Source organism: Mus pahari, unplaced genomic scaffold (assembly GCF_900095145.1).
Source record: "Mus pahari unplaced genomic scaffold, PAHARI_EIJ_v1.1 scaffold_10000_1, whole genome shotgun sequence".
NCBI lineage: Eukaryota > Metazoa > Chordata > Mammalia > Rodentia > Muridae > Mus > Mus pahari.
The window spans coordinates 24,798-38,410 of NW_018393182.1; the positions used below are offsets into that span (position 1 = coordinate 24,798).

The 13,613-nt window shown below is 47.8% G+C and overlaps 1 protein-coding gene across 1 annotated transcript; it reads right to left on the reverse strand.

The window, feature by feature from the left end:
- Positions 1–1,522: 1,522 nt before the first annotated feature.
- Positions 1,523–10,293, reverse strand: LOC110315397 (gasdermin-A-like). The gene is made up of 10 exons (XM_021189463.1): positions 10,080–10,293; positions 9,710–9,890; positions 8,334–8,499; positions 7,236–7,332; positions 6,669–6,758; positions 5,082–5,102; positions 4,241–4,395; positions 3,650–3,764; positions 2,217–2,290; positions 1,523–1,993 (listed from the first exon to the last, which is right to left on the reverse strand). Exons 1-10 carry the CDS (start codon positions 10,291–10,293, stop codon positions 1,751–1,753), a joined length of 1,356 nt encoding a protein of 451 aa, XP_021045122.1. The 3' UTR covers positions 1,523–1,750.
- Positions 10,294–13,613: the final 3,320 nt, after the last annotated feature.

Below are 13,613 nucleotides of genomic sequence, written 5' to 3' on the forward strand. Positions count from 1 at the left end.
AGCTGCATGCTGTAAAAATGCCTGGGCTTCGGGGTGCCCAGGTTGTAGGATGCCTGGGTTTTCTCAACCTGGTCCCTGACAGTGTGTGATGACCAAGGTTTCTTGTCTCATTCATCTTTGAATGATCTGTGGAGCAGCAGCTGAGCACAGTCACACAGGCGTCTGTTTTCCTGACAGCCCCCAAGCCTCCCTATCGGTTCTTTCCTCTGACCTGGCATCTGCTTCTTCTGTGTCTCTTGGTGTCCTTCCTCCACGCGGATCTCTCTCCAGGCTGATGTCACTCTGCTTGTCCTGGCTCCACCTCATCTCTGTCTTATTGCCCCATTTCCCCACCTGACTAATGGGATTCCAAGCAATGGGTTTAGAGGGCTCAAAGAAGAAAGAAGAAAATGAGACTCTGTTTAGGTGTGTCCCTGGGCTGGTGGCCTTCACATGCACATGCCCTGGTCTTTTTACATTCCAGATCCCCTTTGTGGAGTTTATTTATTATCAGATCTGGTGTGCACGCCTGTGTGTGTGTTTATGTTTGTGTGTGTCAGTTAAGTTTCACAAGGGAGTGGGAGTCAAGACAGTTCCTATGATTCTCTAACAATAGCACATTTGCATAGCGGGTTCCAGGAGTGGTCAGGGTGGGCCATGGTGACTTTGACTGAACACTCACCCTACCCTGGAAGCAGGTGGGTGGAGGAATGTCGCTATCTGTTTTATGATTAGCATGCCTTGGAGCATGGAGTCAAAAAGGTCACATTCTCAAGCCTGGGCCTAAAGGCCTAGTTTTTATGTTTCACTTTTTCATCTCTGTATCCCAAATGCTGGGATTAAAGGTGTGCGCCACCACTGCCCGGCTTAGGCTTAATATTTTCTTTGAGAAAGGATCTCACCTTCATTTTCTACTTCACCAACTTGATATTTTATTGTTTTGTTTTGTGCTTGTATCATAGTCCCCCAGACCTTCCTTTCCTCTCCCAAGCCCTCAGCCAGGGCTGGAGAACATGGCCTCTTTGCATGAAGTCATGCAGCTTGAATGATCCTCTCAGTGTAAAGTAGACGTTCTGGATTCTAACCCTCTGAGCTCTGGGAGCATTTTCCAGGGGGCCTGAGGAACAGCAGTAACATGAGCAGTAACGTGTATGTATGGATCATGTCTGTTTCTTTCCCTTTACCGGAAAACCAGAAGACAGCTTGTCCTAGGATTGACATAATATTTTCCATTTATTCTCATATGGCCATTATTTTTATTTTTTGGAGGCACACATGGGAAGGATTAGACTGGGAAATGAATGTGATTGTTGTTGTTGTTGTTGTTGTTTTCAAGACAGGGTTGTCTTGTGTAGGCCTGGCTGTCCTGGAACTCATTCTCTACACCAGGCTGACCTCAAACTTAAGATATTCACCTGCCTCTGACTGACGAGTGCTGGGATTAAAGTTGTGCACCACCACCACCACCACAACCACCACAATTACCACCTCCTCAGACCTTACCCCCACCCTGAAATAAAGTGACTCAAAGTAGAAAGGGTTTGAATGATTCTGTATCTTCAGGATTTAAGCATCAAGAGATGGGCTTATTGGGTGCTGAGCTGGAGGACAGAGGAGAGAGATAGATGGTGAGGCAGAAGGAACTTGGAGACTGTGGATGAGCTGGCATTTCAGTTGTCCTCAGCCTGGAGGCTCTGTAGTGTCTTGGAGTGTTACAGACAGAGCACAGTAAGGCTGGGAAGGCATTAGGGCAGCAGGCAGAGAAGGTGCATTAGGCATCCTTGCTTAGCAGCTGAAGGAGGGAGAGACCAGCATAGAGGGCACAGAGGTTGTGGCGAGTGTCTGGATCCCACGTGTACTGGGGGCCTGATCTCTGGACTTCCAGGCCGCTTAGTCCCACCAGTGCTTCCGTTAGGATCAGTTCCTCCTCCCCGAGGGAGGAGAGCAGATCAGGTCGCAGGGGGAAAACACCCTCTTTATCCTGCAGGAAGTTCTGCTCCAAGATGCTCTCAACCTGCAGGGGACCAAGGTGAGTGGAAATGAGGAACTGCAAAGCCTTTCTCCCTCCCACCAGAGCAGGCTGAGGACCCTAAGCACCTAGGGAGAGGAGAAGACTTTCCTCTAGGGATAAGGCTGGGGGCTGTGAGCACAGTAGGTCTGCAAGTTCCCACAGGTTCTAGCACTCCCCACCCCTGCCCCGCCCTAAACTCCCCCTGGCATTTGTCACTTTTTCTCACCAGCTTCAGTTGCACCAGTAGGACCTTGTTCTCCATGGATTTTACTAGAATCTTCAGTTGTTCTTCACTTAGCTCTAGAAGGAAAAGCAGAGAAAGAAAAAACAAAAGAAAACAAAAACAAACAAACAAACAAAAGATGTGTTGCTGGTACAGAGGGAATTACAGATCATAAATAGTGTTAGCACACTCTGATCAATTAATCCATGCACCCACACATCCATCTATCCATCCATCCATCCATCCATCCCACCCTCCATCTATCCACAGCTTAACACCTGCTCTAGAACATAGACCTTTGCTGGTCATTAACTTAAAATAAAGTTGTGACTTTTGACCATGTAAAGTGACACACACCTTTAATCTCAGCATTTTGGAAGGCAGAGGTATGTGGACCTTGTGAGTTTGAGTCCAGATTGTTCTACATCATTAGTTCCAGGCCAGCCAGGGCTACACAGTGAAACCTCATCTAATAAACAACAGCCAACCAAAATTCTAATCTTTTGAAGCATTTTGGGGAGAAGTTCTGTGCTTTCTGTTTGTTTCTGAGACAAAATCTCATTCTTAGCCCAGGGTTAAGTTAGGCACTCTGTACCCAGTGTGGCCTGAGATGTTTTTCTTTTCAGTAGGAGAATGTGTCCTGCAGAGGGAAGGAGGAAATACAGGCACAAGATCAGTAGAGTAGAGACTCTGAAATTATAGCTAACAGGCAGGCAGCAATGTGGAAGTTATAGACTTAGCCCCATGCAGAAAGATTGAAAAATGTAAAAATAATAAAAATAAAAATGCACCAACAGGGGCTGGAGAGATGGCTCAGCAGGTAAGAATACTGATTGCTCTTCCAAAGGTCCTGAGTTCAAATCCCAGCAACCACATGGTGGATCACAATGACCCATAATGAGATCTGACACCCTCTTCTGATGCATCTGAAGACAGCTACATTGTACTTATTTATAACAATAAATAAATCTTTGGGCCCACAGCAAGAAGGAACTGAGCAAGCAGGGTTGACCTAAGTGAGCTGGGTGGACCAGATTGAGCAGAGTTCCTAAATTAAATTTCCAACAACTAGATGAAAGCTCATATATAAATCTTTTTTAAAAATTGACCAACTGAAACGCTAGGAAGGAAACCAGTTTGGTGGTGATTTTTTCTCTCTCTTTCAAGTACCTGTATTGAACTCAGGACTTTGTGTATGTATACACACACACACACACACACACACACACACACACACACACACATGCATACACAGACATATATATACATGCACGTACATATTTATACATACATACATACACACACACACACACACACACACACACACACTATTGCATTTAAGCAACCTGGCATTCACTCATTCATTCATTTGGGAATCATTCATGCGATTTACTCTTATAGCAGAAAGAGACCCATCTGACTCACTTCTCACTCACCTATCAGAGCCCCGAGGAAGTAGAGGATGGCGTCCATAGCGTCCTTCGACAGCAGGACATCTTTGGGCAGTGCTTCCAGGGTCACTTCCTGTTCCTTGTCTAAATCCTCTTCAAGCTGTGAGGAAAACTGGGTGACTAATATTTGCGGTAAAGGTCTAACCTAGCACTTGGCACACAGTAATCTGTGAGCCAAGGCTGACTCTCTCCAACTCATTGTTTCTTTTGTGTGTGGTCAGGTCCTAGAAAGTGCTGGACTGGTAGGTAGTAGGCTCCTTGGTCCCTGGGTTTGAGCTCTGGAAAGTACAAGCTGCTATCCAGCAGGGGGCGCCATAGGCTTATGGGTACCCTCTGGCATTCAGAGGGCAGGCACCACTTCTGGGAACCCTCCTGTACAGATGCTGTTCTTTCAGGGACAAATGGGCCAGTGGTAGCCAGCAGCCGTGGTGCACTTGGGCAGCGTTGGGATGGATATTTGCTATTTATTCCACAGCCTTAGGTCACTATGCCATTTCCAGTTCCCCTCCCCTTCTGCAATGACCACCACCACCCACACTTCCCTTCTTCCATACTCTCTGTGTTCCAGGCTCTCACCTTCTGCTCAAGGTCCTGGAGCTCTGTCTTCTTTCCTAGGAGATGGCTGAGGGAAGTGAGTAGGGAGCTTCGCCCCACTGGACTCAACTTCTCCACTTCTTGAGTCTCTCCCTGAACCTCTTTTTTAAATGTCTTGAAGTCTGCGTGCGTCTTTCCTAGGGGCACAGTTAATGAGTCAGGCACCCCTTCGGCTGATGTTCTCTCACACTGAACATATATGTTCCTTAGGCTTCGTGACCCCTTCCTCAGGACCCAGTAGCCTGCTTCCAGCTTCTATCTGACTTTTCCTCTTTCCCAAGGGGTGTGGTTATGAAGTTACGATAAAGCCTTGTTATGAAAGATGGAGCAGAGAGGTTGACTAGACCCCCTGCCTTCAACTAACATGACAGTTAATCGCACTACCGTCACCACTACCACCCCGCATCCCAGGATTCATCCTTTATCAGTGCACAGTTGACTTCTAGTTTCAACTGCTACAACCAGACATTTAGGGGAAGCCTGTTTCTCCTTCTCTTGTTTGTGGACAAACGATGGCTTTGACAACTTAATGAAGTAGACACTGGGACTCTTACACAGCAGTGGGATCTGTATCCAGGGACTGTGGCTGTGAGCTGCAGGCTGTCCTGTTTTGCAGCCTGAATCCTAAAAGTACATCTATTCTGCGTTGTGGGGAATGGCTTCCTGGATGTGGTTGTGGGACACAGGTCTTCTCTTCTGTCTTTGTCTCTCTGTGTCTGTCTCTGTCTCTCTGTCTCTGTCTCTCTCTCTAACTTTCCCTTTCACTCTAATTCTCTCTCTACTTGTGTAACAAAGTCTTGAAAAAATTTACAAAGTTCCTTACTAACATCAGATGCCTGGATCACTGAGAAAATAAGAGGCGAATAGACAGATAAGAACAATGCTAGCAGGGCAGTGGTGTTGGAAGCCTTTAATCCCAGCACTTGGGAGGCAGAGACAGGCAGATTTCTGAGTTCGAGAACAGCCTGGTCTACAGAGTGAGTTCCAGGACAGCCAGGGCTACACAGAGAAACCCTGTCTCAGAAAAAAAAAAATCCTTCAGAATGGTAGCCATAGCTGCGAAGCGTGAGAGAGCACTGCCCCTCTTAGATCCCAGAGGCCTTCAGAATCCTCTTGCTCCAGTCCTGGGAGGCAGGAATGGACCAGAAGGACAGATACAAGGGCTGGAGAGATGGCTCAGCAGGTAAGAGCACTGACTGCTCTTCCAGAGGTCCTGAGTTCAATTCCCAGCAACCACATGGTGGCTCACAACCATCTGTAATGGGATCCAATGCCCTCTTCTTATGTGTCTGAAGACAACTACAGTGTACTCACAAAAAAATAAACCTTAAAAGGGGGTGGGGGCTGGAGAGATGACTCAGTGATTAAGAGCACTGATGGCTCTTCTAAAGGTCCTGTGTTTCTTCCATGTGAATTCCCAGCAATTACATGGTTTTTCACACCCATCTGTAATGAGATCTGATGGCCTCTTCTGGTGTGTCTGAAGACAGCTACAGTGTACTTATATAAAGTAAATAAATCTTTAAAAAAAAACAAAACAAAAACTGATAGAATGTGAAAAGGGCTCTCAAGCTGGACTGGTATGACTTGGGTGACTTAGCACCAGCTGCCCTAGTTACTGGCAGCAGATATACACTTAAAAGGTTGCAGCTACTGATGCAGCTGCCAAAAAAGGTCTGGGGCAGCAGTTTTCCTGGGCGTCTTGTCTATAGATCTCTTCATTCTATTGTTTTTATTGGAACTTCGTATTCTTTTTGTTTGTTTGTTTGTTTTTGTTTTTGTTTTTTGAGACAGGATTTCTCTGTATAGCCCTGGCTGTCCTGGATCTCACTCTGTTGACCTGGCCTGGAACTCAGAAATCTGCCTGGCTCTGCCTCCCAAGTGCTGGGATTAAAAGCATGCGGTACCACTGCCCACTGGAACTTCTTATTCTTATCCTAACTTCTTATTGGAAGTTCTGCTGTAGTTGAGGGACAGCTGTTTGCTGAGTTCTGTCCCACTGTCATCCCGGTCAGTCCCATGTAGGAGGGAGGAAGGCTAAGGTTGAACTTAAGTCAAAAGCAACACTTGGGTATGAGCTTCCATTCTCCTGCCTTTTCTGAAACACAAAAGGAACACCTGTCATGACAAACTCTTTGCTGACTTTTGCTAAAGCCATTGGCTAAGACAGTCTCATGGGAGCATTTTGAGAACATGGAGTTTCTTCGAGCTCACCCACCCATATAACTTTGGAACGCACCCCATCTGCGAATCTTTCATTTTCTGGTTGTGGTTTGTCCCCTGTCTGTTCCTTCTGGGGAGTGTTTATGCCCCATACCGCTATCTGTCTGAGGACGCGGGACACAGGAACAGATTCTCTTTTTGGTAGATTACAGGAGCTGCTGCTCCTACTTAAGGGTGGGTGCTTTACCAGATAACTTCTGGGCAGATTTGTCGAGGCTTCGAGGCGTGATCGTGGGCTTAAAGGTTTGCCTGCTGTCGTTGCAAGTGTGTGGGATGTCTGTAAGGTACAAGAGAAGGCATCAGGGGGTCATTACCAGCTTGCCCACACTCTCCTTCTTCAGCCTCAAGCTCAAAGCTCCTCAAATGCGCCGTCTGATTCTTTACCCAACCTTCACTGTTGGAAGTTGTAAGCTCTCCCCTACAATAGCAACCCCCCCCCAACCCTAGGCACCCCATTCACCAATCCAGTGCTGGTGTCAGGATCTGTCTCCTCCTTGGGCTTCCTGAGGTCAGAGGCTGTGCTCATTTGGCTTTTGGGTCAGTCACCACAGTGTCTCCAGTGCCACAGACACCTGGATCTCAGGTCTCCTTCATTTAGAGCAACCCTTGTTCTGTCTCCAGCAATGGGCAACATAAGAAGCTGCTCCCCCCACCCTTGCCTGATCCCCTCACACTGCAAGAGAGGACCAGGATGTCACTGAACAGTTGCAGCCATCCTTTAACTTGAGGTCAGTATATGCTGGTCTCTGCTCACCCCACTTATTGTTCCCATAGACCATCAGTTGTTTCACTCGATAGGCCAGGACGCAGTCCTTGGGGATGGTTACTACACTCTTGTCATTCATGGATCCCTAGGATTACACAAGGAGAGTCTGTGAGTTCTCTGAGATCCATTAGGAGGAGGGGCAGGATACAGGTACAGGGCTAGGTTTGACTGTCTTTGAGACCACAAGCAGTAGGAAAGCCTTCAGTAGGATCTCCACTGTCTTTCTCTGTGCTCTGAACTTATGGCCCTTGAAGCCCTCCCATTCATTTCATGTATGTATGTATGTATGTATGTATGTATGTATGTATGTATGTATATGTATGTATATATTTATTTATTTTATGTATAGGAGTACACTGTCTTTGTTTTCAGACACATCAGATCCCATTAGAGATGGTTGTGAGACACCATTTGGTTGCTGAGAACTGAACTCAGGACCTCTAATAGAGTGGTCAGTTCTCTTAACCACTAAGCCATCTCTCCAGCCCCTTTCCCATTCATTTCTAATGATCACTCTCTACCAATATATGCCTGTATCTGGACTGGACAGCAGAGGGAACTGGACAGACCTGCTCTAGCACCTGCCTGTGGATCATCTTGCCCCACATCCCAGGTCCCTCCTTCCTCTACACCAGTTCCCCCATTCTTATCTCATTTGGCAGTCTTCCCATGACTCCCAATCCCATTCCATTCCTCTTGAACATACTCACTAGATGTATGTATAGATTATAAGAGATGCACTTATTTCTACTGGGCTTTACCTGTGTGACTCATCTATACTTAAGGACATTCTGAAAGCAGGAAACTGTCCTCATCTTGGGATCTTACCAGGTAGTCCAGACTGACCTTGAACCTGTGACCCTTCTGCCTCTGCCTTCAGAGTGCTGGGATTACTAGTGTGTACCACCATACCAGTCAGGAGAGCAGGGGAGGGGTGGGGACAAATCCTGTATCACTGAACTTGCTCTGTGTTGTCTGTGGCCTATGGAGACCTGGCCTGCTGGGTACCACTGAGCACAGGACAGTGCATGAGGTCTGTCTCTCTGTGTCTCTGTCTCTTTCTATCTGTGTCTGTGTATAGCAAACCTGTAGTCCCAGTGAGGCCAATAAGGGGAGAGAGAAGCAGCCCTCTGCCTTGACAGCTCGCTCCAGAGTGACTTCCTGCTTGGCTTCTACCACTTCCATCACTACATAGAGGTTCTTCCCGTATTCCCGCATCTCCTTCAGGAACGAGTGGTCTCCTGACAGTTTCCTAAGGCAGGAGAAGCAGAAAGACACCACCCTCAGCGTTTCCTCACCAGGGCCACCACATTATTTTATTTTTGAGACAGGGTCCCACTGTACAGCCATGGCTGACCTGTGTAGACCAGGCTGGCCTTGAACTCACTGAGATCCACCTGCCTTTGTCTCTCAAGCACTGGGACTCAAGGTGTGCACCACTATGCCCCTCAGTGTCTGCATTTCCAATCTGTCAATCCTAGACAGTACGGAGCCAGAGAAGCAATGAGGGCTCAGATCGGCCACAGTGTGAACTCAGTCTTGTGCTTCCTGGCAGGGCAGCTGCTTTGAGTCTGAGTTGCCTCATCTACAAAACAGAGATGAAGCCCGCTACCTCCCAGGGTGCTGAGATAAACTGTGCCAACAGTAGGAAGCTCATCACCTGGCATCTCCACTTCCTCCTTCCCTTTGCTTCAGTATGAAAACACGTCTCCGTCCTCACAGAATCTGCTTTTGTTCTGAGTACTCCCTCAAATCACTGCCCTATTCCTCTCCGTCATCTACTGCAAATGTCTCAAAGGGTGAACCATACTGACTGTGTGTTCATCACCCCATCGGAATCTCACTCTGCTGAAATCACAGTGACCCCCCCCTCACTAAACTGGGTGACCCCCCCCCTAAACTTGGACCACCCCGGATCTTCTGTCCTTCTGTGCCTTCCTGCCTCATCTTGGCTTCCAATTGCATGAACTATTCTCAGTTTTTTGAGAAATTGCCACAGAGGTTTCCTAAGTGGTTGTACAAGCTTATACTCCCACCTTGCTCTAAATCCTTGTCAGCGTGTGCTGTCTCTTGAGGTTTTGATCTCAGCCATTCTGATAGGTACAAGATGGAACTTCAGAGATGTCTTGATTTACTTTCCTCTGATGACTAAAGACTTAAATATTTCCTTAAGTGCTTCTCCGCCCTTCTAGATTCCCTTCCTGACAATTCTCAGTTTAGCTCTGTAACCCTCTTTTAAATCATGTTGTTTTGGGTATTAACACCTAACTTCTTGGTGTCTTTGTAAATTCAGTTATTAGCCTTCTGTCGTATATAGGTTTGGTGAAGATGCTTTCCTAATATGTACACTGCCTTTTCGTCCTATTGACGGTATTCTTTGCCTTACATACACTTTTCATTATCATGAAGTTCTATTTATCAAATATTGATCCTGGCAGGTCCTCAACCCTGTCCTTTCTCACCTCTCCTTGTACAAATTCTCCAGAGCCTTTCGAGTCACGCTGAGCGTCTGCACCTCCAGTGTGCTGCTTTGTGACAGACCTGCAGTCCCCTTTACCTGCATCGTCTTTGGCACGACCACATCTCCCTCTACTTTGGCATCCAGCATATTCGTAAAGCTAAAATTGCCAAGGAGTGTTGGATCTGTGGGAGGGAAAAGAGAAGCAGCTGAGCTGGGAGGCACCCCCACTCGTCAGCACCCCTAGAGAGAACTTTGGGCTTGGCAATACCTAGCCATATCAGGGAGAGAGCTTGAGGATCTTCCTTGTGGTCAGGATGATGGCCCTAGCCCCACAGCATCCTTCAGAGCCCAGCTCTGTGTGAGAGGCTGACCTGAGGGGGAGCTGCCCGGCTCCAGCAAATCCAGGAGAGTGTAGTCGGTGTAGACATAGCGGGCTCCCCACAACGGTGTGCTCTTCCTCTTCCTCAGCACCAGGCAGAAGGGACGGAAGCGTTTGAAGTCCATGAGGCTGTCTAGGGGCATCAGATCCCCTCGAGGGTTCAGCTGTCTAGTCAGGGCCCGGGTGACATCCTCAAACATAGACATTGTCTCTGTGGAGAAAGAGATGGACAATGTCCAGGTGGCCACTGGGGTCATCAAGACCTGGTAAAGACTTTGTAAGAGGTTGTCACTAGACTTCACTTCTAGAGCTGGGGAGAGATAGAGCTGCCTGGTTGTTGGATCTAGAAGGAGCCCAAGGATTCCTTCTTTTGTGATAGACAATCCTGAGCTCTAGAGTTTACAGGGCTGACACAAGATGACAGCCTTCCCATTTGCCAAGGTCTCTTTTCTCATGCCATGTTCATTTCTTCACAGCCACAGAGCCCAGCTAGATTATGTCATCAGCAGGGGAAGGGAAATGTCCTCTCACACTAAGGGACAGTTGACACTAGGACCTGGGGACAGTAGGGAAAGGAAGCAATCACACTGAACCCAGGAGCCTGGGCAGTCAGAGCTGGGCAGCTTCCTCAGTTGCCCTTTCCTTGGCAAGGCTACACTTGCTTGTACCCTCCACTTCCCTCCCACCCACCTCCTAGCAACACAGTTATAAATGGGCTTGTTTCCCAGTTTCTCTCTCGCTCACTTTGCCTTTGTTAGTTCTCTTTCCAATAGAAAGTGTTTGTGGGGGCTGGTAAGATGGCTCAGTGGGTAAGAGCACCTGACTGCTCTTCTGAAGGTCCAGAGTTCAAATCCCAGCAACCACATGGTGGCTCATAACCATCCCTAACAAGATCTGACGCCCTCTTCTGGAGTGTCTGAAGATAGCTACAGTGTACTTACATATAATAAATAAATAAATCTTTAAAAAAAAAAAAAAAGAAAGAAAGTGTTCGTATTCATTCTTTAAGTCTCAACTCAAGGGCTGGAGCGATGGCTCAGTGGTTAAGAGCACTGACTGCTCTTCTGGAGGTCCTGAGTTCNAATCCCAGCAATCACATGGTGGCTCACAACCATCCGTAATGGGATCTGAAGCCCTCTTTTTGTGTGTCTGTAGTAGCTACAGTGTACTTACATAAAATGAATAAATAAATGTTTTTACTCAAAGCAAGCAGGGCTGGGGAAGGAGCAAGAAGTAGAAGAAGAGAGGGGGAGCGGGAGTGGGAGCGGGAGAGGGAGAGGGAGAGGGAGAGGGGAAAAGTGAGAGGGAGAGGAGGACAGGGAGGGGGAGGAAAGGGAGAGGAGGAGAAGGAGAGGGAGAAGGAGAAAAAGAAGGAGAAGGAAAAATGAAGAGGAGGAGGAGGCAGCGGCGGCAGCAGCATTGGAGGAGGAAAAAGACTCGAGTCACCTGTTCACCCCTTTACTCCTTTGGACATTTTGGTGACTCTGCCTGCATTCCTATGGCACCTTGTCTATCCACTTCTGAAACACCTGCTAATTCATCTTGTTACCATCCATCTGTTCACTTGACTGCCTTGCCTACTCAACTGTGACTTCCCAGTGTGCAGTAAACCGGCCTTAGTTACATCTACAACATCAGCATCAGTACAAGGCTCCATGTCTGGTAGAAAGAAGGATAGAAAAAGTGAGCATCCCAGCACTGGGGAGGCAGAGGCAGGCAGATTTCTGAGTTTGAGGCCAGCCTGGTCTGCAAAGTGAGTTCCAGGACAGCCAGGGCTACACAGAGAAACCCTGTCTCAAAAAACCAAAAAAACAAAAAAAAACAAAAAAAAAAGTGAGCATGGTCCTCGGAGACATGCTGAGGGCAAAGGGATCAAGAAGATGTTGGACTTGCAACGACTGCAAGTTTGACATCTTAGGACTCTCTCTTTGAAGTTGAGGTATCTCACCTGGGCATCCAGGAGACACACCCAGATTTTCCTGGTGGGTGGAAGAGGTCAGACTCATCAGCTAGCCTCCATGGGCCTCACTTTTCTGTAGTACTCCACAAGGACAGGGAAACAGGAGGTGTACACACAGATGTTGGGGCCATCCTGCCATCTACAATATACTTTCCAGCCCTTGTTCCTGGAAGGGTTGGGATGGCCTATGTCCCTCCAGGGACCAACTGAGTCTACTTAGAAGTACCTACCCTTCACCAGAGAGACACTCCAAGGTCTGTGTCTCTTCTCTCTAAGGCCTACTATGAGTCCTAACCCCAGTAAAATGCAGGGGGACTCTATGGCCATGATAAAGGATAAGAAATCCCATGCCTGTTTGGCCCCAACCTTCCCCTGGTTCCCCAGAATGTCCTCCTGCCTTTTCAAATGTCATTGATCTTACCAGGGAGGGGTGATGCTGGGTCCTGTCTCACAGAAGGTGTGTGGTGATGAAAAAGAGCTCCTTTTGTCTATAGGGTGAGGGAATGACTGACTGTCCCTTACCAGGACAGGCTGCTTTATGCCTCTGTGGAGGCGGGGATGTAGACTCCCACAGACCCCGCCTGCCTCAATGACCCCACCCATATATATTCCAGGAGATCAGCATCAACCTGTTTGAAGTGCCCCACCTCAGGCCCTGGGCCCTGGCCTGCTAAGAGATGAGGGGTTGGGTAGCGAGTTGCCAGGCTGGTGTCTGTGTAGCTGGGGCTGAGACCGAGAGAAGTGGTGACTGAATGTTTGTTTGTGAACATTGAGGAGCAAGGGAGGCAGTGGGAACTGGCTCTGTGTGTGTGTGTGTGTGTGTGTGTGTGTGTGTACGCACATATGCATGTGAATGGTGTGAATGTGACAGGTTTGATACAGGGTGGATCACTGCTCTGGTGTCATTATGACCCATCCGGAAGTGCCTGCAATTCATCTGAGGCCTTGTGGAAATGATAAGTGATAAGAAATCCTGTGTGTTCAGGGATTGTAGATAGCAGAGGAGCTGAGAATCTGCACTTCATCTTTGTATGCATCAGCCTGCTGATTCTTACCTCTCTTTATGTGTATGCATGTATTGCTACACAGACATAGCTTGGTACTAGTATGCACAGAAGTCTGAGGAGGCAGGATAGAGTGAGCTCACATGGCCTTCTGTAGCCGCCAGGGGCCATGGGTTACTCCGTTCCTGAAAGGAAAGACGGGGTTTGGATGGGAAAGGCGGTGAGAGAAATACCAAGACCAAGACAAGTTTCTGATCAAGACTCAGTATTTACTTAAGAGTCTGAGCTTATAAAGTGGAAGGGGGAAGCACCCCCCCCATGCCAGGTCTCCTGGCTTTGTCAGGGTCACATCAGGAAAACAGGTTCAGCCTCTGACCAGGTAATGGTGTCTTTGAGGATAACACAGATGTGACAGGAAAATAGGCTTTACCTAGGTCAGAAGACTCCATCCTCTGTGGGCTAGCAACTGTGACTTTTATATTTTGGGCAGATAAACCAAGCAGCAGACCAGGCCAAGGTGTTCCACGTGGGAGAGGTTTATTATGCGGGAGTGGGGGAGCAG